The sequence below is a fragment of the Diabrotica virgifera genome, chromosome 8 (genome assembly GCF_917563875.1).
Source record: "Diabrotica virgifera virgifera chromosome 8, PGI_DIABVI_V3a".
Classification (NCBI taxonomy): domain Eukaryota; kingdom Metazoa; phylum Arthropoda; class Insecta; order Coleoptera; family Chrysomelidae; genus Diabrotica; species Diabrotica virgifera.
The window spans coordinates 142,024,438-142,048,897 of NC_065450.1; the positions used below are offsets into that span (position 1 = coordinate 142,024,438).

At 30.9% G+C, this 24,460-nt stretch overlaps 1 protein-coding gene across 4 annotated transcripts in view; it reads right to left on the minus strand.

Annotated features, from left to right (window-relative positions):
* LOC114342354 (solute carrier family 15 member 1-like) overlaps nucleotides 1-24,460 on the minus strand; it is a 148,809-nt gene that overhangs the window by 43,068 nt on the left and 81,281 nt on the right. For 2 of the 4 annotated variants that reach the window (XM_050658482.1, XM_050658481.1), the window contains exons 12-13: nucleotides 22,359-22,499; nucleotides 17,479-17,593 (exon numbers count right to left, since the gene is read on the minus strand). In XM_050658482.1, the coding sequence (XP_050514439.1) occupies nucleotides 17,479-17,593; nucleotides 22,359-22,499 (256 nt within the window). The remainder of the gene's footprint in view (nucleotides 1-17,478; nucleotides 17,594-22,358; nucleotides 22,500-24,460) is intronic. The other 2 variants (XM_050658484.1, XM_050658483.1) reach the window with 1 other exon arrangement.

Below are 24,460 nucleotides of genomic sequence, written 5' to 3' on the forward strand. Positions count from 1 at the left end.
AGTTCCTCGAGAGATTCTGTGGTGGGAACTCAATAAGAAAAGAGTCCCTGGCGAATATGTAAAGATTGTGAGAGATATGTATGAGGGAGTAACGACTAGTGTTAGAACAGGTGTGGGAGAGACTGATAAATTTCAGGTGAAAGTAGGATTGCACCAAGGCTCGCTGCTTAGTCCTTATTTATTTTCATTAGTTTTGGACCAGATAACAGCGAAACTACAGGGTAGTATTCCATGGTGCCTAATGTATGCTGATGATGTAGTGTTAATAGTAAATAGTGAAAAAAACTTAGAACAAAAACTGGAACAGTGGAGACAAGCTCTGGAGGAAAAGGTTTAAAACTTAGTGGGAAAAAAACAAAGTATTTGGAATGTTCATTTAAAGATGGAGTTGCTACAAATAAAATGGTATCTTTCGATGGTGAAATGATTGTGAAAAGCAATAGTTTTAAGTACCTAGGATCGGTATTACAGAGTAATGGAGAAATAGATGGAGATGGATGCAGTAGAATTAATGCTGGATGGATGAAGTGGAAAGAAACGAGTGGTGTGTTGTGTGACAGAAAAATTCCAATGAAGCTGAAGGGAAAATTCTATAAAACAGCCATAAGACCGACTATGATGTACGGAACTGAATGTTGGGCAGTGAAGAAGAAAGAGGAACTACGAATGCATGTGGCGGAAATGAGAATGTTAGATGGATGAGTGGAGTGACAAAGAAGTATAAAATTAGAAATGAGTATATTAGGGGAAGTCTAGGTGTGGCACCAATTGATGCCAAAATGAGAGAGCATAGGTTAAGATGGTTTGGTCATGTTCAACGTCGAGACGTTAATCACCCAATACGAAGAATAGCTGAAGTGCAGATTCCTGGAACGAGTAGGAGGGTAAGAACAAAGAAGACCTGGGGGGAGACGATAAGGCAAGACATGTTGGTAAAGGGGATTGACATTGATATGACCCAAGATAGAATTGTGTGGAGAAATGCAATTAGGGAAGCCGACCCCGCATACGGATAAGGCAAAAGAATGATGATATTACACGTTAGAAATACACTAAGATCACAAAAGGGGTCATATGAATAAACGAACAGTCAATTATTAACTATACTATGTTGAAAAAAATAAATAGGAGCTGGATAAAAGGCATAAGGGTGAGAAGAAGCTATGATAATCAGTGACCACTACCTATTGGAAACTACATTTAACAGCTAAAGAATACAAATAAAAATCACAGACAAGAGGACTAATAGACGAGCAATGGAAAACATTTAGAAATCGTATGACTAATAGAGCAAACCTAATATATGGGACCACGAGATATAATAGAAAAGAGAAACAAACGAACAGCTTAATGGACTAAAAAAGGCAAAAATCAAAATAAAAGGAAAGAAGAAATTGTGGAAAAGATATCTACATACTAGTGATGTTGAAAAAGTAACTATTCGTTACAAAGTACTCGTTACTTACGAATACTTAAAGTAACGATTACTATTACAGAGAGGCAAATCGTTACTTTGATTACTCTGATTACTTCGTTACTTCGTACCAATCGTATCAAAGCGAGTACCTATTTTGATTTTGAGTATTGGATCTACTCGGTTGATATCGGAGTCGGACCGGTATTCCACGAGTATTAGGTATCAGTACAGTTAACTAAAATGTTATCTATGAAGGGCGAAGGCTATGAAGACATGGAGAGTTTTACAGGATTACAGGGCGCTGAGAAGTAGCTGAAACAGAGGGAGGTATATCATTTAACAAAGCATGCACCCAGAAACTTACAGATGTCTATACGATTTGTCTAGGTAGATAATTCACAGAATTTCACAGATGTTAGTTCTTTTGAAAATAAAAATGCAACATATTAGATTTTAATAATAAATACACACCATTTTTATCAGGCCTAGAAAAAAATAGCTTAGATTGACCGGAAAATATGTAGAAATGATAATATTTCTAGACTATGATCATCAACTTTAATTTTACATGCAGGTATGGCATTGTTTTTATTAGACCAGCTCATTTAACACTAAAAACACAGGAATAAATCTATTTTTAAATATAGTAGGTACATAGAGACTTGCAACTTTTTGAATTGTATTTAGGATTAGGATGACGTCTGAAAAAAAGTGTACAATAAAAAAATAGGTAAAAATGTATTATTACATTTTAAAGTGTATAAAACGCATCGAAAAATGAATAAACATGTTAAAATCAGTATATTAAGGGCCAGATTTTCTTATTTCGGGGTATTTGGGGTCACTGAACACGAATTTGCAATCAGAACCGACCTCCGAAAAACTTGGGTGCCCAGGGTTACTGCTAAGGTACGTCATCTAGAGTTTCGAGGGTTTGTTTTTGGCACTTAATTGATGCAAACAGATTACTCGAGATAAATGATATTGTGGAGCAGCAATGACAGAACAATTACATATCGTTTAATGTCTATCCATTAAATAGATCGGTGAAGGTCGTTATATCGGATCTTATGCTCGATATGATTACCGGTACTCAAATACAAGAGTAATCATAGTAATCGAAGTATCCTACTAATACTAATACAAAATATGTACTGAGAAATGCGATTCTCGATATGATTACCGGTATTCAAATACAAAAGTAACAAAAGTAATCAAAGTAATCAAAGTAACGAATACTTTAAATGATTACTTTATACAAAAGTAACGATTTGTAACGAATACTCGAAAGTAACTATAATCAACATCACTACTACATACAAGACAAAATACAACAAAAATATGAAAAATTACAAAATACAAAGAACAAAAGTTAAAAAAATAGTCAAACCTGAGAAAGAGAAAAGCTGGGAAAATTCAGAGCAAAAAGGAAAGAAAATGAAATTTAAAACTGTTTTATTGAACACTTAAAAACCTACAATGCAGCAAGAATTAAATTTATGAAATAGAATGACCAAAAAGGGAACAATATTAACTGAATATAAAGATGGAGGGAACAGTTCCCTCCATGTTAGGAAAACCACTTAATTGCCGGATCAAAGGAAAACACCAAGGAAACAGAAGCTATACAGGAACACGAATTAGAGGAAGCACTAGGAAAAATAAAGATTGAGAAATCTCCTGGGTGCAATGAAAATAGTCCAGAAATGTTGAATTATCTTCTTCTGGCGTCTTCCTACTGATCTTTTGCCCTGTACTTTACCTTCCAATATGATTTTAAGTAGTTTAGTGGAGTCACTGAAGGTGGATATGAGCTAATACCTCCGATTTCGTTGTTAATGTTTCGTTGTAATTGTTTCGAAAATTAATGAGTGGTTAGAGGATATCTCAAGGAACAAAGGTGATATGGTACCAACTTGCGCTTTTACCCTGGGGGTGGATGCCACCCCTTCTCGGGGGTAAAAATTATTTTATTAAAAATAACCCCATAATTCGATAGAGGGACAAATTTCAAGCAAAATTTTTTATAGAAAGTTATTAAAATAAATCAAAACTTTTTGAGTTATTAAAGATCAAAGATTTTAATCTTTCTTGAGAAAAATGAATGTTTTTAACCAATTTTTCATCAATAACTCAAAAAGTGTAAGTTTTTTCAAAAAAGTTGTTATTATCAAAATTGAAGATAATAAAAAATTTAATAAATCGCTTGCTACAAAAACCTTTTATTGTTGACTAAAACTAAGTTATAGGTAATTGAATGTATATTTTTTTTCTGCGAGTACAAAAATCTAAGTATTCAAGCTGAAATAACGGGAAATTGATGCATTTTATAACATAAACTTATTAAACATTTGTAAAAGTACTTAAAAATTTCTATTAAATGAGCCCCTAAACATGTTGATAGCGTTAAAATTTATGCTCCAAATTTTTTTCAAAATTTATCTTTTAAAATTTTTTCCTAAAAACGTTATTGTTTTTTTTAATAACTCCGTTCGCGCTTACGATATCAGCATAAAAACTATTTGAAAGTTAATTCCAAGTGCTATTTAAGCACGTTTAACCTAATCTTTTAAACCCCTTACTTTTTTTAACCCGGGAGTAGTCGCGCTCACTTCTATAACGTCGATAGTCGCGTGTGAGATTCTATCTCAAAATACGAATTTAAAACAAATTTTTATGTTGTACTATTTTTATCTACTTTTTATATTGAAAATATATATTTCTAACAATTTTATTTAAAAAACCTGTGTTAACGGCCACCTGCCAACATCGGCCACCTGTCCTAACGGCCAGTTTAAAAATTTCCCAAACCAATTATATGTAATCAAGTATATTCAAATGGGAAATAAGCCACAATTTTACCTAAAAATGATTTTATTAACGTTTCGACGCCCAAGTCGGGTGTCGTTGTCAAAATACAAAATATTGTATTTTGACAACGACACCCGACTTGGGCGTCGAAACGTTAATAAAATCATTTTTAGGTAAAATTGTGGCTTATTTCCCATTTGAATATACTTGATTATAAAAATGCCACAAGAAAATAGCTTAAGAACAACAATTATATGTAGACTACAAAAACTAGCAATACCGTCCACCTTTCTATATCGGCCACTAGTTCTTTCATTTTTAGTGGCCGTTACTGACAAATTTTACTGTACATATTACGAAAAAGAATGAAATGTGAGATTCTATCTAACGGCGCGACTACTCGCGGGTTAAAGCTAATTGGCTCTCCCCAAAGCCATAAATTCCACAAAAAGAAGAAGAATAAAAAAAAATCCTATGCATTACTACACCCTTCCTCGAGGCACTTAAGAAATTTTTTTAAAATTGCAAAATTTTTCATCAAGTTATCGCGAAAAAGGATAAAAATTGAGATTCTATCTCACCGCGCGACTACTCGCGGGTTAAATATAAAAGGGTAAATGACCCCGGTTGCATGATTCCCACAGCAAAATTTAAGATTTAAACGTTTCTATCACGGTTATTTTTTACCCTATACAAATAGTAAAACAGGTAAAATATTTGGAATAAAAAAACTTAAATTTGGTTATATATAATTTTTTACGTATATTGAGTATTTGTGGAGTTATTATCAAAAGAATATGAGAATTACAATAATTTTAAAAATTACGATTTTTTTAAATTATATCTTTTTTTCAAAAATATGCATTCTAAACTGGTCAAAATTATCGAAACATTACTTATGCTAATATAAAGAAGTTTTTCTAAGGTTTACTATAAATTTTAATTCTTGTGGAAATGGCGTATGTTTTACTTTCCATTTTTCCCTAAAAATTCGAAACGGTTCATTTATTTTCATTATAACTTGCTTAATTTTGACGGGATTAACTTGTCATGAAGCTCATTTGATAGGTATTCTGAAGTACTTTGGCAAATGTTTAGCAGGAATATTTTATACATTGCATCGTTTTCCCGTTATTTAAGCTTGAATACTTAGATTTGAGTACTGGTCGAAAAAAATACACATTCAATTGCCAATAACTCACTTTTATCTAACATTAGTTTAGTTTTTTATGTGGGGAATGTATTTAGTTTTTATTATCTCTAATTTCAGTAATAATAACTTTTTTATAAAAGCTTACAGTTTTTGATTTATACGTGAAAAACCGATTTAAAACATGCATTTTTTTTACGAAAAAATAAAATTTTTTGTCTTTAATAAATCAAAAAGTGTTGATTTATTTTAATAACTTTATATAACAAATTTTGCTTATAATTTGTCCCTCTATCGACTTATGGTATTATTTTTAATAAAATAATTTTCATCCTTTTCAGGGGTGGCATCCACCCCCAGGGTAAAAGCGCAAGTTGGCATCATGTCACCTTTGTTCCTTGAGGTATCCTCTAATTACTCACCAATTTTCATGAACATCGATGGAGGTTCAACGAAATCGGAGGTGAAAACCTTCAGTGACTGCACTAGTTCATATATTCATATCTTTTCTCTCTCAACACATGGCTCAAGTAGTGTCAACACATGGATCTTTCTTGAATTATTCTTAGTAATTCTTTTAGTTTGTTCATTCGCCGAAGTACCAGGGCCGTAACTACGATGTTGGGGGCCCCGGGGCAAACGTGATCTGGGGGCCCCTTCAGCGAAATGGGGGGGTCCGGAAAAATGCTTGATATTTAACCCCTTGAAAACTCATTTTATTGCATTTCATGACTGAAGTTTCTTGTACCTACATATTGCTATTTTAGTTGACCAACACAAAAAAGTTTGAAATCACCTTATTTTAAGTTAACCCTTAAATACTAACATCTTAAATCAATGACGTAAACACTCACTAAACTTACGGCCTGACATGACGGGTTTAATATGTTAGTGGTAATTCTTGTTAAATATTTTAATGCAAAAAAATATCTCGATGACTTACTGAAAGTATTGATTATCTAAAGTCTAAAAAACATTGTAGTTAATCTAGTTCTTCTGTATTTATTAAAATAAAAAACATAACAAGAATGGAAGGATTGTTTGTGTACCTTTTTGCTCCTGAAAAAAGTGTGAAAAAAATTAAACAAATCAAAGAATCTTAATAAAAATTTATAATCAAGTTAAACAAAGAGTAAGAAAAATGAAGATAAAAAGGTTTTTAAAAAATGTTAAAACAAAAAAAATCTGACAGGTACTATAGTTAGTACAATGTAGCAATGGTAGTCAGTGGCAATATTTTTATCGTAAATTGATTCTACTTCGCTTATGTCGCCTTCTACCTCATCAAACCATTTAAAAAGAGTTTCCTCACGGTATTTATTCCCTTATTTGATGTTTTTTGGCGAACTGGGGCACATTATGTGTAATGACGAACTGGGCACAAACACTAACACCCCGTCTATAAGACGGAAATCACACCATAGATAAGGTATATATAAGTAGAATCACACTGAGCCTAAATATCTTTCGAATAACAAACCGCCGCAAATTTCCGAATTCAATACTACTAAAGAACAACCCAACTTGAAAAGTCATAAACGGGTGACCTTCAAAATTTTCTAGGAAGGGAAATATTCCACTTTCGACAAGCGATGCCGTCTGAGAGACGGTGTGTTAAATGACTGTGTGACGGTGTGGTAAGACCAGAGCTGTAAAAGATACTTTTTAAAAGTATCTAGATACTTTTAACATACTTGAGGCAAAAAGTATCTTAAGATACTAAGTATCTAAGATACTTTTTTGTAAAAGTATCTAAAGATACAAAATACCGGAAAAGTATTTAGAGTAAAAATATCTTAGATACTTTCAAGTATCTAAGATACTTTTGAGTATCTAAGATACTTTTAAGTATCTAAGATACTTTTAAGTATGTAAGATACAGGGCCCCCGCAAGGCTGATTGGCGCCCGCGTGCGGGACATATTTTAGCGCCCTTTAAATCTACTATAAGTATAATGAATAAAACTAATAAATATTTTTGAAAAATTTAAACCCAGAATGAAAGACTACATTATTACTGAGACCGAAAGTACCTGAAAACTTTTATAATGTTTATTTTAATAAGTTACAAGGGTGAAAATAAAAGAGAAAATTTAGTGTGATTTTTAATAATTGCAATTATTTAATTCAAAAGAAACTTTTTATTTATTTTAAGGGAATGTCGGCATTCGGCAATAACGTTATCTTTTATTCTGCGTTTAAATTTTTTAAAAATACTTATTAGTTTTGTCAGGATTCTAAAAAAATCAATACATTTAAAACACATTGAAAATTTTGACAGGCGACATTTTGCGCTTTTCCCCTTAAATTTTTTGCAACATTAATGAAGCACCCTGCATATTAAATTAAAAATATACATTTAAGTAAATAAACAATAATATTTTGTAATTTCAAAGTTTTCAAACAAATTTTATACAGGGTGTCTACACAACTAAAAACCATAGGGGAAACTGTTTTATTATTAATTTTACGAGAAAACATTATTCTTCATAAAAAGTCTGCAATGTCTACAACTCAGAATGCAACCATAAAATATCAAACTTTATGAATTTTATACGAGGTATGTCAAAATTAATTTCGGTCAAGAGTAAAATACGTTTAGTTTTCACAATATTGAAAAGTTATTATGAAAAGTTGTTCAGCATTAAAAACTATGTTTCTATATGCAATTACATCCTTCTAATTGAATTATATTGTGATCTAGAAAGGCACTTTACTTTTGATCGAAACTCATATTTTTTTACATATATATCTCATATAATATTAAAAAATTTGATAGGATTGTATCTTAGATTTTAGACCATGCAAAGTTTTTTAGAAAGAACTTTTTATCGTACATTAATTGTACTTTTCAACAACGCCCTTTTAATTTATTAGAAATAATGTGATAACTCTTTTATTATTAATTAATTAATTAATCAATAACAATAAAAGAGTTATCGCATTATTCGTAATAAATGAAAAGGGCGTTGGGTATCTGTAATTTGAGAAAAAGAAATTCAATTAAAAGGATGTAATTGCACATTAAAACATAGTTTTTAATTATTTCCAAACAACTTTTCATAATAATAATTTTCGATATTGTGAAATACATATAAGGTGAATACTCTTGATCGAAATTCATATTTTTGATACTCATAAGATTGACACAATTTTATATTTGGTTGCATTTTAGTTTTTAGACATAAAGAATAAATTTTTTCCGTAAAATGAATATTAAAAAAGTTTTCCATATGGTTACAAGTTAGGCAGACATAATGTCTTAATTATTTTCTTTTTTTTTTTCAAAATAAATTGTAAATTTGTAAATTTTATTAGAGGAAACCCGATTATAATTATTTAAAATTAATTATTGTTATTCTGTGCAATGACTATGATACTTACCATTTTCAAAATTAATTTAATTTCCACACCACTTAAAATGACAACAAATAAAAAAGATTGTCCAATATTTTTTACACGAAAACAAAAGTTTAAAATCAGGGCAGAACAAACCCAACGGATATTGCAATAAACAATATAAAACCAGTTGCTAACACCAATATAAAATAAAATTTTAAACCGTTTACTGCAGGAAACCATGTTTTTGCCTAATAAACGCATATACGAGAAGGGAAAAGATACTCAAGTCAAATACATAATCATAATTCATAGAGTATTATCATAAATTCGAGGAAAAGATTCACTTTATACGAGTAAAACTGCAGTTATCCAGCAAGTTGTGTTTTTGTTGGAGTAAAACTGCTAAGTTGCGTTTTATGGGTGTTAATTTATATTTCTACTCGTCAAGGAGTGTGATTTGATGTTTATTTGACTATTTTGAGTGTCGCTTTAGTTTACAACATAAAATCGATTGGATGGTATACCAAGCGTAATTCAATCTACTTCAAAGAAAAAAATTAGGAAGGAACAACAAAATGTAATATATTTTTGACGGAGTAAGTTCAACATTTCAGGACGGGAATAATTATTTTTTCAGTAATAACACAATGTTTGATTTTTGAGATTTCTCTAGCTCTTCATTAAATAATTAAAATTATATATAAAAAATGATTATCTCATTTAAAATAAATATTTCTTATTTACCAAACCTTCGGTTTTGCGCCCCTTTGGGGTTACGCCCGCGTGCGCCGCACGCGTTGCACGCCCGGTTACGGGGGCCCTGGTAAGATACTTTTATGTATCAAAGATACTTAGGTGCTTTTCTAGTATCTAAGATACTTAGATACTTTTTTAGTAACTAAGATACTTTTAGGGTATAATATAAAGGTACTCGGTACTCTACTACTCTACAGTAGATTGTCGATACTTTTGTTTTAAAAACATCATTTTAACCCTTTAAATTATCATACAATTTTAGTTTAAGCCAGCAGATACTTTGAAATGGTATACTTTGGGCTTTGGGGTAGATAAGAAATAAAAGACGTTAAGTTATTACAAACTAATAACTATGTATTGAAAACAAAAATCAAACATTAAATTTTCAAAACAATATAAAATAAACATAAATTCGTGTGTTAAAAACAGCATAAGATGCATTATGCATTAAAAACAGAACATTCAACATAATTAAATTTTTACACACTATAGGATAGGATATAAAAAATAGTAACATTTTGGTAGCTAATAACTAGTTAGTATAACCACTAGCTTTTAGTAAAACTAAATTTTCAAAAGTATGATCAGACAAGGCATGACGTCGGGGTGAATTAATAAAAGTTGCAAAAGAAAACATTCAACAGCTGCAGAAGAAGGTAATGGCCTATTGAACTTTTAACTAATTGTTCTATAATATTATATTTTTTTAATATTTGTATGTTGGTTTCAGAATCGGCCAAATATTGTAATAGTTGCAGCTCAGCTTGTCGTTTATAATCTAAATCAGTATAGCCAGTGTTTTCGTTTTGCGTTTGAAGATCGGAGTTAATATCAAATTCAAAGAAGTCGTTTTGCATTTTGTTACTTTTCATTACAGTAGTAATGTTATTTGTACTTACATCAAATTGTTTTAATTTTCCTTCATAATTTTTATAGCTTCTGTAATTACCAAATCCTTAATTTCACTAAGGTCATTTTCGATATTCCTGATTCCTCGAAATGCAGTAAGCCAACGTGTTTTAAATAAAGGATTAGTAACTGCAGCAATTATTGCAGATTGGTTAGTCAACTTAAGAAGTTTTTCAGATCTGGAGTTTAAAGATACTGTCAGAGCGTTCAAAATAGGTTCCACATATTTAAACTTATTGGTTTTAAGCTTTTCAATTTTAACAAACAAGCTTACGATTGATGGTAGAAGGAAACCGTAGTACATATTTTGTTCGCCTTGAAGAATGTCAAGTGCCAAAGCAAACGGTTTTAGTATTTGGCATAATTCTGCTAAATAATTTAGATCAGTATCTCTGAGCCGATCTTGTTTTGCAAAATTTAATTTTTCGTATAGAGATTCCAGTTTTTCTTTAGACTTAAAAATCTGGTTCAGAGCATCGAACATGGAATTCCAACGAGTCACACCCGGGTAACTTAAAGTATGTCCTAATACTTTTTTTATCACTTCAGCTGATTTAGGACGACCTGCTTTTTTCCATATATGATTACACCTAGCTATTGCTTGTTCATGTTTTGATCTAAGAGAACTGGTTGAATTAATTATTTTCATAATATCAGTAGTTGTTATTAGGGCAAGTGTATGACTTGCACAACGTATGTGTTCAGATAAAGTAGGTATGAGCATGATCAAATTATTGTCACTTCAATTATTTGGAAGGAGATAATTTTCGTTTTCAAATATGTCAGGAATATCCTCTTCATCCTCCAAAATATCTTCCTGATCTTCCTCAATGATGTCGATATCATCTTTTGGCACTTGTTGTTGATGTTCACCGTCGTCACCAGTGTAGTGTAAAACATTATTGATACCAAAAACACCAAATGCTTTGACAAAATTTGAGCCGTTGTCAGTAATTGTTGCTAACACTTTATTTGGATGTAGATTATAAGCAGTATGTATGTCTTCTAATAGTTCAGCTATACGGTCGTGTGTATGCGCTCCAGAAAATCTTCTACATGCTAGCGGTGCTGACTTTCGTAGAAGTTTGTGGTCAATCCAATGACATAATGTAACACCAAGAAAACTTCGGGTTTTGCATGACCAAATGTCAGCCGTCGTGCAGACGTAACGGACATCATGTAATGTTAATTTTAGGTTTTCTTTGTTCTCAGACACCATAGAGGAAATTTTTTTTACAGCTGTAGGCCTGGATATGATTTTTAAAGGAGTAATTCCCTTAAATAAATTTAAAAAGCTACGATTTTGTAACAACGACAAAGGTGACATGGTATCTACAATAAACTGAAGAAGTCTTCTGTTAAATTTATCCTGTGTAACATTTTCGGTCTTTTTAATCATTTGTCTAATGTTCATTTGCCTATCATTGATATTTTTAATTTCCAGTTTTTTCGTAAGTTTAGAACTTAAATAATCCTTATAAAATGTTGAATGTTTCGTTTTAAAATGTTTTAAGAAGTTACTAGTAGAACCTGAATTTCCCTTTAAATATTTATTATTAGGTAAACACATTCTACAATTAGCTATAATGTCTCTTGTCCCGTCAAGTTTTTCTAACATTTGTTGCGCAATTTCAAAATATTCCCCATCAAAGAGATTTGAGGTTGCTGCATTATGATATGGGGATTGACTATTAGTTACAGAAACAGAACTAGTAAAACTACTAGCAGCAGTAGCACTAGTAGCAGCCGAGTTTTCTGAATCTGAAACCTGATTTTCATGGGTTTTTTCCGAAGATTTTGAAGAGGAGGCACCGCCAAAAAAATTTCTAAACTTCTTTTTTGTTGTTGTTTCAGGACTTTCAGGAACATATGTAGGGTCTTTTTCATCTTCACTTGGTGTAAAAGGGTCAGGTTCAGGTGATTCAGGTTCAGTAAATGTCATGTCAACATCGACATTTAGTTCTTTATCATGACAATTCTCATATATATTCATCTGAAACAAAATTGTCAAGTTTTATGTGGCCCCGACCATAATTTTGTTAGCACTACTATACTTATTTTTTGAATGATTTTACAAGGACCACGCTGCAATAACTACTTAAACTTCAAAAAATAAGATTTTTAACAACCTGTATCTCTTAAACTTCTAATTGTAAACCCCAAGTATTAGAGATTGTTTGAATCGGCTTAATGCAAAGAATCCAAAAAGATGAAAATAACATCAGGGGCAGGGCGTTCCATTTAAAAAAATATTAATTAGTTAATCCTGGAAAAATGAAACACCCTGCCTGTATAAAAGTAAATAATTTTAAAACGTGAAATTTAAAGTTGTCCACAATTTTTATAAATAGGTTTTTTTTGTACAGTATCAGATATATCGAACTTTACTACACCATTGGGAATTGGGACACCCTGTCAGAGCGCAAAAATATCATGATAGTTTATATAAATATAAATATCAAAATATCGGATATATTTGATATATATCGGATATATAACCAAATGTGATAATTATATATTTTCGAAAAAAGTTACAAAATGGAAAAAAAGCAGAAATAATAAGTTTATTCAAAAGTAAATATAAAAAAAAACATGTAAAACTAAATAAAAAATTAAGTATGCTAGTAAAATGTGAAATGATATTACGCTAAAGCGAAAAAACAAATAATGCTAATAGATACATAAAAGATAAAAATAAGAAACAAAATTAATAAAAATATAACCTTTGATGCCTTTGAAACAAAACCATAAATTCCTTCTTAAATAATTAATAAATTGATACACTCTTAAGTCTTCAATATAAATCAAAATAAAAACAGAAAAGCAATAATATTATAAAATAACTTAAAAACATTAATTCCCGTCAAACTTTATAAGTCTCAAATATAGGAAAGGAAATAGAATATTGATATATATCTTGATCTTGATATTTATTATAGATAAGTATTATGATATATATCAGATCAGGATATATATCAGTGGATATATATTTTTGCGCCCTGCACCCTGTAGATACAACCGTAATGTTAATTTTATAATTTTATTTTGATTTCTTTGACCATAGGATTTTAGGTATTCTACTCTACATTGCAGGGATCAGGGATCATAATTTATTGAATCACTTCATTTTTTAAATTTAAACAAATTAACATTTTATTTAAATTTAAAATAGGTTATAAAAAGCAAAGAAAGGAACTTACCTTTTCTAGTGCACTAATATTTTTTCCTTTAGTGAGTACGAACGGCAAAGGCAAACTAACTTAACGCTGTAAAGGATAAACGGATAATGCTGCGGGCCGGCGGGCGGCGGATGCAAAGAACAATACACATTGTCTCTCCCGCTACGGCCGGCGCGACAGGTCGAAGCTTGTCGGATCATGAAAAGTATCTATTTCTCAGGTCCTGAGTAAGTATCTAAGATACTTTTTTGTATCTAAGATAGTTTTAGTATTTAAAGATACTTTTAAAGATAAAAGATACTAGATATTTTAAGAAGTAAGTAAAAGTAACTTTTATATGAACCAAAAAGTATCTTAAATAAAAGTATCTAAGATACTTTTAGTATCTTAGATACTTTTTTATCTTTTTACTAAAGATACTTTCAGCTCTGGGTAAGACTGAGTACTTAAGGGTTAAATAATTTTGCAAGTACCATCTTATATCTGTTTTATGCAAGTACATTGTTCGGCTACAATGTGGTTCCTTTCACGTACCAATATGTGGCCTGGAGTAAATTGGTTAAGACAATATACCTGGGACGGGGGGCCCATAATCCGGTTGCATTTTAGTTTTTATTTCGCCAAAATGACTAATTTTCTCAGTAACAATTTATATCTTTACGAAAGGTCTCGGGTGCCCCAGCTTAGCCCGGGCCTCCTCTTCCAATGGCATTTTAGGTTTTATTACTCCAAAATAACTAATTTCCTAGGTAATAATTTAAATTTTTATGTTATAGTCTCGGGGGCACCAGCTTAGCCCCCTGAACTTTATGTTGAGGTCTAGGGTGCATCTGTAAGATCTTTTTAAAATTGTGTCATTTGAAACTATTTCGTTGGGATCGGCTTTTAAAATACATATTTTTATTTTTCTCGTTAAAATCTATGCACGGCCAACCAAACGAGAGCCACTGCGGGGCCCCTCTTGAACGGGGGCCCCGGGGCACTGCCCCGGTTGCCCCAATGGTAGTTACGGCCCTGCGAAGTACCTTATTGTTAGAAACTTTTTGTACCCATGTAATTTTTAGCATCCGTCTGTATATATACATCTCAAAGGCATATATTCTCTTTTCTGTTTCAGAGTCCATTGTCCAAAATTTCACAGCCATATAGCAAGACAGAAAACACATAACATCTGGTCATTCGGATTCTGAGCTCTACGCTAAGGTCTGATCTTGTAAAAAATGTTTTTATGTTCATGAGCGTTTTCCTCGCTTGTTCGATTCTTGATAGGATTTATTTTTTTGGGTTATAGTGAAGTCACTGAAGGTTTTCACCTCCGATTTCGTTGAACCTCCATCGATTTTCATGAAAATTGGTGAGTAGTTAGACGATACCTCAAGGAACAAAGGTGATATGATGCCAACTTGCGCTTTTATCCTGGGGGTGGATGCCACCCCTTCTCGGGGGTGAAAATTATTTTATTCAAAATAACCCTATAAATCGATAGAGGGACAAATTTTAAGCAAAATTTGTTGTATAAAGTTATTAATATGAATCAACACTTTTTGAGTTATTAAAGACCAAAAATTTTATTTTTTCGTAAAAAAATGCATGTCTTAAATCGGTTTTTCACGTATAACTCAAAAACTATGAGCTTTTACAAAAAAGTTATTATTACTGAAATTGAAGATCATAAAAAACTGAATACATTATTCACTTAAAGAACTAAACTAATGTTAGTTCTGTGTGAGTTATTGGCAATTGAATGTGTATTTTTTTCGACGAGTACTCAAATCTAAGTATTCAAGCTTAAATAACAGGAAAACGATGCAGTGTATAAATTATACCTGCTAAACATTTGTCAAAGTACTTCGGAAAACCTATCAAATGAGCTTCAGAACAAGTTAATAGCGTCAAAATTAAGCAAGTTATGATGAAAATAAAAGAACCCTTTCGAATTTTTTAGGAAAAAGTGAAAAATTAAACATACGCCATTTCCACAAAAATTAAAATTTATAGTAATCCTTACAAGAACTTCTTTGTATCAGCATAAGTAATGATTTCAATAATTTTGACTGGTTAAGAATGCATATTTAAAAAAAAAAGTGATAATTTAAAAAAATCATAATTTTTAAAATTATTGTAATTTTAATATTCATTTGGTAATAACTCCAAAAATACTCAGTATACGTAAAAAATTATATGTAACCAAATTTTATTTTTATCCGTGTCAAATATTTTACCTGTTTCACTATTTCGTAAAAAAATTACCGAGATAGAAACGTTTAAATCTTAAACTTTGCTGTAAGAACCATGCAACCGGGGCAATTTAACCTTTTATTTTAAAAAAAGTAAGGGGTTTAAAAGAATATATTCTTATATATTAAGTATATGAATATACTTAAATAGTCCTTGGAATTATCTTTTAAATGGTTTTTAGATGAACCTGATATCGTGACAATGAACGAAGTTGTTAAAAAAAAACAATCACATTTTTTGGAAAAATTTTTAAAAGATAAGTTTTGAAAAAATTTTGGATCGTAAATTTTAATGCTATCAGCATGTTCGGGGGCTCATTTGATAGATATTTTTAAGTAATTTGACAAATGTTTAATAAGTTTATGTTATAAAATGCATCATTTTTCCGTTATTTCAGCTTGAATACTTAGATTTTTTTACTCGCCGAAAACAATATACATTCAATTACCTATAACTCACTTTTTAGTTAACACTAAAAGGTTTTTCTAGTAAGGGGTTTATTTAGTTTTTTATTGGCTTCAATTTTGGTAATAATAACTTTTTTGAAAAAACTTATAGTTTTTGAGTTATTGATGAAAAATCGGTTAAAAACATGCATTTTTCTCAAGAAAAATTAAAATCTTTGATCTTTAATAACTCAAAAAGTTTTGATTTATTTTAATAACTTCATAACAAATTTTGCTTAGAATTTGTCCCTCTATCGAATTATGGGGGTATTTTCAATAAAATAATTTTCACCCCCGAGAAGGGGTGGCATCCACCCCCAGGGTAAAAGCGCAAGTTGGCACCATGTCACCTTTCTTCCTTGAGATATCCTCTAACCACTCACCAATTTTCATGCAAATCGATGGAGGTTCAACGAAATCGGAAGTAATAGCTCATATCCACCTTCAGTGACTGCACTATTACACTGGCTATTGACATTTGCTCCCAAATATTTTATGGGCGTTATCTGCTCTATTATTTGTCCCTTGGCATACAAATATACGTTTGTTGGTGTCTTTGAGAATACTAAAATTTTAGTTTTGGAAATGTTTAAGTGTAAACCAAACATTTCGCTATAACTAACTACCGCATTTATTATAATATTTTGTAGTTCTTGTGCGTTGCTTGCTATTAAGACGGTATCATCGGCGTACCTGTTATTGTCTATGCTGGTTCCGTTATTCTTGATTCCACCTTGGACCTCGTCTAATGCTTCTCTGAATATAGACACCGAATACAGATTAAATAGCGGTGATAAGACGGAACCATGTCGCACTCCTCTTCGGATTTGTTTATCTGCGGATGTTGTGTGCTCTATTTAAACTATTGCTGTTTGGTGAAAATATAGTGCCGAGATAATTCGCAGGTCTTGCTCGTCAATTCCAGTTGTTCTTAGAATTTTGATCATCTTTTGATGGCTAACGCTGTTGAATTATGTAAGAGGAAAAATAAGGAGGGGATTATTATACACTTTAATTTTAATATAAAAAGTCTAGAGAATCGTCAAATGTAATAATTGTACCAATACACAAGAAGGGAAGGAAATACAAGATACTGTCAGAACTACAGAGGCATATCCCTATTATATGTGGAAGCAAAACTATACGAAATAATAATGGAAAGAAAAATCAGAACAGGAAGCACTTCAGGAAACTCTATTCGTATTAAATAACATCGTAATTCAAAACTTACGTCAATTTTGTTGTCATTCTGTCTGACTGCTAATGTATATACTCCTCCCAGAGTTAAATGGAATAATTTTTCTTCTAATAATTTTTCTTCAGAGCTGCCTATTTGGCATTCATACCTGTAAAGTACAATGATATATCTACGATTAACAGGTACTATGATATTTTGTAGGCTAAAAACATCTACTTTGGTTTTTTCTTCTTAGATCTTCGTTTCTTATATGATATCTTAAGAGTATGTACATGTAACATGATTCTCTCAACAGCTCATTGAGTTTTTCAAGTCTATTGATATATGGGTTAGTAATATATTGATATATTGATATATGGGTTAGTAAATCGTCGCCTCAAAACAACAGTAGGATATGTAAAAAAATGACTTGTGATATCCATGTCAAATGATTCGAAATAAACCCTTCTGTTGAGTGTAAAACTAAGATAAATAAAAAGTGAAATATCGTACGCACATATCCTACTGTTGCCATGTAGTTATTGCTGAATTGCGAATATGTCTTTGTTTATATTATCCAGCTTGCGGCCACAATATTATTTTTAGTCATCTTAAACAATAGTGTTATAAAGATGAAGTTTTTCAATCCTAAAAACAACATTAATAATATTGAAAATATTAAAAATATTACTAAAAGATTTTTAAATTGAAAAACTTATTGGTATATTTTCCTGGTGACCCCTCCAAGGCTTCTACAATTTGCAAGCCAAATGGATGCTGTAGTGAAGTGTTATACTATTACATTCATGTTAAAAGGTATATGTTAAGACTAAAAATGAATAACTCAGCCAATTTAAATTATAAAATCTCTGAGGTATCTAGAAGTCAGTATTTAGTGTATTTAGCGAAGAAAAATTATGCTGACTCTGATATGCTATCTGGAATTTACCAAGCACGGGAGAAAGGTAAGTTAAATTATTGATAAATTGACAGATAGTGTCAATACATGATAAATTCCCATTTAGAAATTGCGCACTGATTTAAGAAAATGCAATAAACTTTTTCTTTCACAACTTTCAGCATCCGCTATTCAGAAACCGATTCTGATTATTTTTTCATCTTATTTTGTTTATTATCTTTATTGTCAAATTTTTTAATTTTTGGAAAACAAGTATGTTCATGTTATATATAATTTACGTATTAAAATTTGTTGAACAACAAAATTGTTCTCTTTTTGGAATTGAAATGTGTAAAATTTTAAACAAAACTTCAGTGCAATATAAGTTTATATAACAAAAGTTTCCGAATATCGTTAAAAAACAGATTATTATTTTTTAGTACAACAGTAGGACAAGTAACTTTTTTTCGAATTATTTTTCACTTTATTATAAATTAATATATGTTGTTATGTGACGTATGTAAAGTTAGGTACTCAAACAAAATTCCATGTAAATCCATTTAGTCCAGTCGGGTTAGACGAATAACAGGCCTAACCTTGCATTAGAAGCTGCCCCAAATTTTATTTTTTTTAATCTTTAGGGGGGGATCAATAGTAGTGTAAATTTAAAATCTCGACTGAATTCGGCCATTGCGTTAGCCGCCATCTTGATTTTAAACGAGAACTGTTTTTGCTCAATATCTCCGCCATTTTAAACTTTTCGACAAAAATTGTAACAACCAAAATTGTTGATAATGTAATTTTCTATCATTTTGATTTTTTAACGTAAGACCTGATTGATTTTGTAGCAATTGTTTTTGTTCAATATCTACGCCATTTTCAACTTAAATTGTTCCAAATATAATTTATTTTAACAATGTTTTTCATGCGGTTGATATTTTCCGAGTTGGGAAAATAGTAAAAGGTGGGGGGGGGGGGGAGCATAATTACTGAATTCAGTCTTTTTTCCGAGCTGCCCCAAATTTTATAATTCTATCCTTTAGGGGAGATCAATAGAAGTGTAAATTTAAAATCTCGACTGAATTCCGCGGTTGCGTTAGCCGCCATATTGATTTTAAAGGAGAACCGTTGTTGCTTAATATCTCCGCAATTTTCAACTTTCCAACAAAAACGGTAGGAACTAAAATTGTTGGAAACGCAATTTCCTACAATTTCTTTTCCAAAATTTTTTTATGCGATCAATATTCTCCGAGTTAAGGAGGAAAATAGTGGAAGCGGAGGGGAAGCATAATTATTGAATTGTCTCATTTATTATTAATTTTACGACATAATTGTATATAAACGAAAATAAAGAGAATTATATTTTATACAATTTTTGAAACTTCCAATGAAACACCAACCAAACTAAGTACATAAAAGACATAAATAATAACTTATATGCATTTATTTCACTTAATTTTATTAACTAGCGGGTTTTATTGGTTGAATTTGTCTGTCGATAATTAAGTTTCATGTCAGCTAACATATTTTAATATTTCAACCATTTTTTTTCTAATTTTGGACCCCGTTGGGGGAATTTTCCCATTCCCCCCCTTTTAGACCCGCCACTGGATCTCTCGAAAAATGGTATTAAATCGTAATTGCAACAATTTCATTCCTTACACTTTTTGTCGAAAAGTTGAAAATGGGGAAGATATTGAACAAAAACAATTGCTTTAAATTCAATCGGGTCTAACGCTCGCGCCTTTACCGCATAAGTACCTTAAATATTGATTTTATCAAGAAAATCAAAGAGATGAAAATTGTACAAAATTTAATTTTATTCATTTTTGTATAGGTTAAAATTTGTTGTAAAAGTAATAATAAACGAGATAATTCAATAAATCAATAATTACTCTTTAACTGTCACTGTTTTTCCCCATAACTCGGAAAATATGGTCTGCACGAAAAAAAATTATAATAAACTAAATTATAGAAAATCTCATTTTCAACAATTTTAGTTTCCATATTTTTTCTAGAAAAGTTGAAAATGGCGGAGATATTGAGCAAAAACTGTTCTCCTTTAAAATCAAGATGGCGGCTAACGCAACGGTTAAATTCAGTCGAGATTTTAAATTTATACTACCATTGACCCCCCCTAAAGATTAGAAAAATAAAATTTGGGGCAGCTCCTAATGCAAGGTCAAATAGTGTCCCGACTGGGCTAATTCAAATATAAAAAAGTTAATAAGTATTTAAGTTTCATAAAATTTTCAATTGCGTTTTTCTCGAAACTACATTATTTTACATATCTTACTGTTGTTTTGATACGAAGAAATGTCATGGTCTCCATTCTATAAGTCATGGCAGGAAGAATACCGTGTCACAAACTTTCCTTTTACTCTATATAGGAAGAAACTTTTTTTCTTCTATTTTTGAAAAAATAATAAAAAACCGCTAAACGCAGTAAAAATGAGTGGCGCACGCAATATTCCTGCTAAGGAATATAACTGAATATAACTGAATGCTAATAAAAGAGCTGATATGAATATTACTTGGCGAAAAATGTATTTTTTTTCTATTTTGATGGAAAATAAAATTATAGTTATATTTTGAAAGATTTGTCCATAATATTTGAAAAATTTGAAGTAAAACGCACCTCAAAAAAGTGCCTTTGATAAAGTTTGCAGTTTGAGGCTCTTTTGTGCCGCGCTGTAGTTCAAAAGCAAATATGGAAATATAAATTAATATTTTTCAAAATAAAACTATAATTTTATTTTACAATGAATTTTTTTTTAACTCCTTTATTCTGCAATCTATCAGTAATGACAATAAGCGTCTTTGTTGATAAATGTTTTTACAATGAAATGAAGATACGTTTTTTGGAAAATATATATTGGCTATTTTGTAGCTGAAATTTTGTATGCGCTACTCAGTTTTACCGTGTTTATCGGTTTTTTTATTCTTATATCAGGAGTTTTTAAAAGTTTTTTTTTTATAAATTAGATATATGAAATTGAATGTAATATTTCTCATTTACGGGTTAAGCGTTATAAACCACTAAAACATTATCGCCGAAGTGGTCTAGTGGTTATGACACTCAACTTGGGATCGGGCAATCCTAGTTCATATCCAACTACCAACTAGAACCCAATAAATATATTTTTGTTAATAATTTTTTTTGGCTCCATTGAATGTACACTATATTTTTGTATTCGGAATAGATTGAAAAAAATATTGGGATGGCTTGCAAATGAACTTGGATTGCCCTATTATAAGTTTAGCGTCGTAACCCCTAGACCATTTCGGCGATAATATTAAATGGATTATAATTTTGGAGCTCGATAGCTTCTAAACGGTATACCCGATTTTGATCACTAAACATGCGTTAGAAAGGTATTGACAAGTAGTGTCTGATGAATCTAGGATCTCAAATATGATATCTAAAAGTATTATAGAATTGGATGAACTTGAAAAACATGTTTTCCCATAGGAAATGGATTTGATCACATTTTAGAGGCCTGTAGCATTAAAATTCGAATTTTCCCAGATTGGGGATATACACCGCTAGACTCGCCTGGAGTCCTCCTACAAATGCTCAGTTATTGGCGCAATTCGTAGGTGGAAATTTTTGAGTAATAATTGTCGGAACACTAAAATTTTCAAAGTTCAATTTTTCAGTTTTTGGGCTATACTAGGCTGTGTTTATATCCGATCTTGACCACTTAAACAACATTTGAAAGTTAAACTCAAGCGCTACCGATTGGCGGTTTTCTTATATCTTTTTAAACCTGAGATAGATTCACCCAAAAATATGACCTGTTTTACCTACACAGTCCTATAGCTGGCTTATGGGTGGTCCAAATTTACAAACTACAATGTTCTGAATCAAGACTTCTTTTTCAAGACATTTGCTGCTGTACCATTTTTCTTTAGCATCCCCGATTTTCTAATTTCTTAATTGAAGAAAGTGAAATTAGATGGTCTACGTGGCTCAGCTCTTGTTTAAATCCATTTAAAGACAGAATGACATTATTTTTCACAAATGAATACTTACACTCCTTGTGGTAGTTCCATATAATCTGACACAGCTATCATTGACGTATCTGGTGCAAAGTATATATCTTGTATTCCAGCTGAAGACTTTAATGAAATTGATACATTGTGCAGACTTATTACATCTTTAATGTAAACAACTCTATAAATTATATAATTTAAATTACTTACTGTCTTTAATGGAAATTAATCACGATTTTAGTTGAAAATCAATTATTGTCAAAATGCAAATTAAACAAATTATTTGGAAAAATAGACTGGGAAATAACAAATAGAGCAAAGAGATCAAACAAGTTATACTATGCCTTAGCCCCAATACTGGGGAAAAGAGAACTTGCAAGAGAGACAAAAATAAACATATACAGAGTCTGTAAAGTGGAATAAATTCAATATCTCAAATACTAATTGTTTTTTTTTGGAAAATGCTCAGACCCGTCGATTAGTATTTCAAATTGTCCTTTTTGACATTCAATAATAATGTATACAGGGTGTCCCAATTTAGAGATATGACGTCATCGTCGATTTTCTTAAATGGCAACACTGTCATTTTGATAGCTAATTTGATAGGGTTTGTAAAGTTATACATAACTGCAAAATATCAAATTTTTATTCTCTACCATTTACAAGATAATAGAAAATAACAAAGTTGTATCTGTAATTTGGAATATATTCAATAATTAAAATACTAACTGTTTTTTTGAAAAATGCTCAGACCCGTCGATTTGTATATCAAATTGTCCTTTTTGACATATAATAATAATGTATACAGGGTGTCCCAATTTAGAGATATGACGTCATCGTTGATTTTCTTAAATGGCAACACTGTCATTTTGATAGCTATTTTGATAGGGTGTGTAAAGTTATACACAACTGCAAAATTTCAAATTTGTATTCTCTACCATTTAGATGATAATAAAAAATAACAAAGTTATGAAAAAGAAGTAATCAACTAATAATTGAATTTAATTATTTCAATAAATTAAGCAAAAATTCATAATGTTGCCCTCAATTATTGTCAAATTGTCAATGGGCAACGTTATGAGCATTTGCTTAATTGAAATAAATAAATTCAATTATTATTTGATTACTTCTTGTTCTTCATAACTTTGTTATTTTTTATTATCTTGTAAATGGTAGGGAATAAAATTTTGAAATTTTTCAGATGTGTATAACTTTACACACGCTATCAAAATAGCTATCAAAATGATAGTGTTGCCGTTTAAGAAAATCAACGATGACGTTATATCTCTAAATTGGGACACCCTGTATACATTATTATTATATGTCAAAAATAACAATTTGATATACTAATCGACGGGTCTGAGCATTTTTCAAAAAAACAGTTAGTATTTTAATTATTGAATATATTCCAAATTACAGATATAACTTTGTTATTTTCTATTATCTTGTAAATGGTAGAGAATAAAAATTTGATATTTTGCAGTTATGTATAACTTTACAAACCCTATCAAATTAGCTCTCAAAATGACAGTGTTGCCATTTAAGAAAATCGACGATGACGTCATATCTCTAAATTGGGACACCCTGTATACATTTTTATTGAATGTCAAAAAGGACAATTTGAAATACTAATCGACGGGTCTGAGCATTTTCCAAAAAAATAATTAGTATTTGAGATATTTATTCCACTTTACAGACTCTCTCTGTATAACATAATAGTGATACCGACTGTGCTCTATGCAAATGAAAACTGGAAAACATAAGAGATGAGAAAAACAGAATAAATGAAATGGAGATGAGACATTTAAGAAGGATAGTTGGAAAGACAAAATGGGATAGATTAAGCAACGAGACTATTAGGAGAATGGCCAACCAAAAACCAATAATGAATAAACTAAAAAAGAGACAAATGAATTGAATGAAGCAAGAAACATTGTTAAAAGAAAAAGAGGCAGACCAAAAAAAAATGGAGACAGCAAATAGTAAAGGCGGGAAAAGTTAAAGGAAAATCACTCGAGGAATTAAAAATAATGTGCAGAAAACAGAAAAGAATGGAAGAGATGGGTGAATGTAAATTAAAATAGCGATCCCAAATCCGACACCCTAATAGGGTACAAGGAAGGGGAGAAAGAAAGATGAACC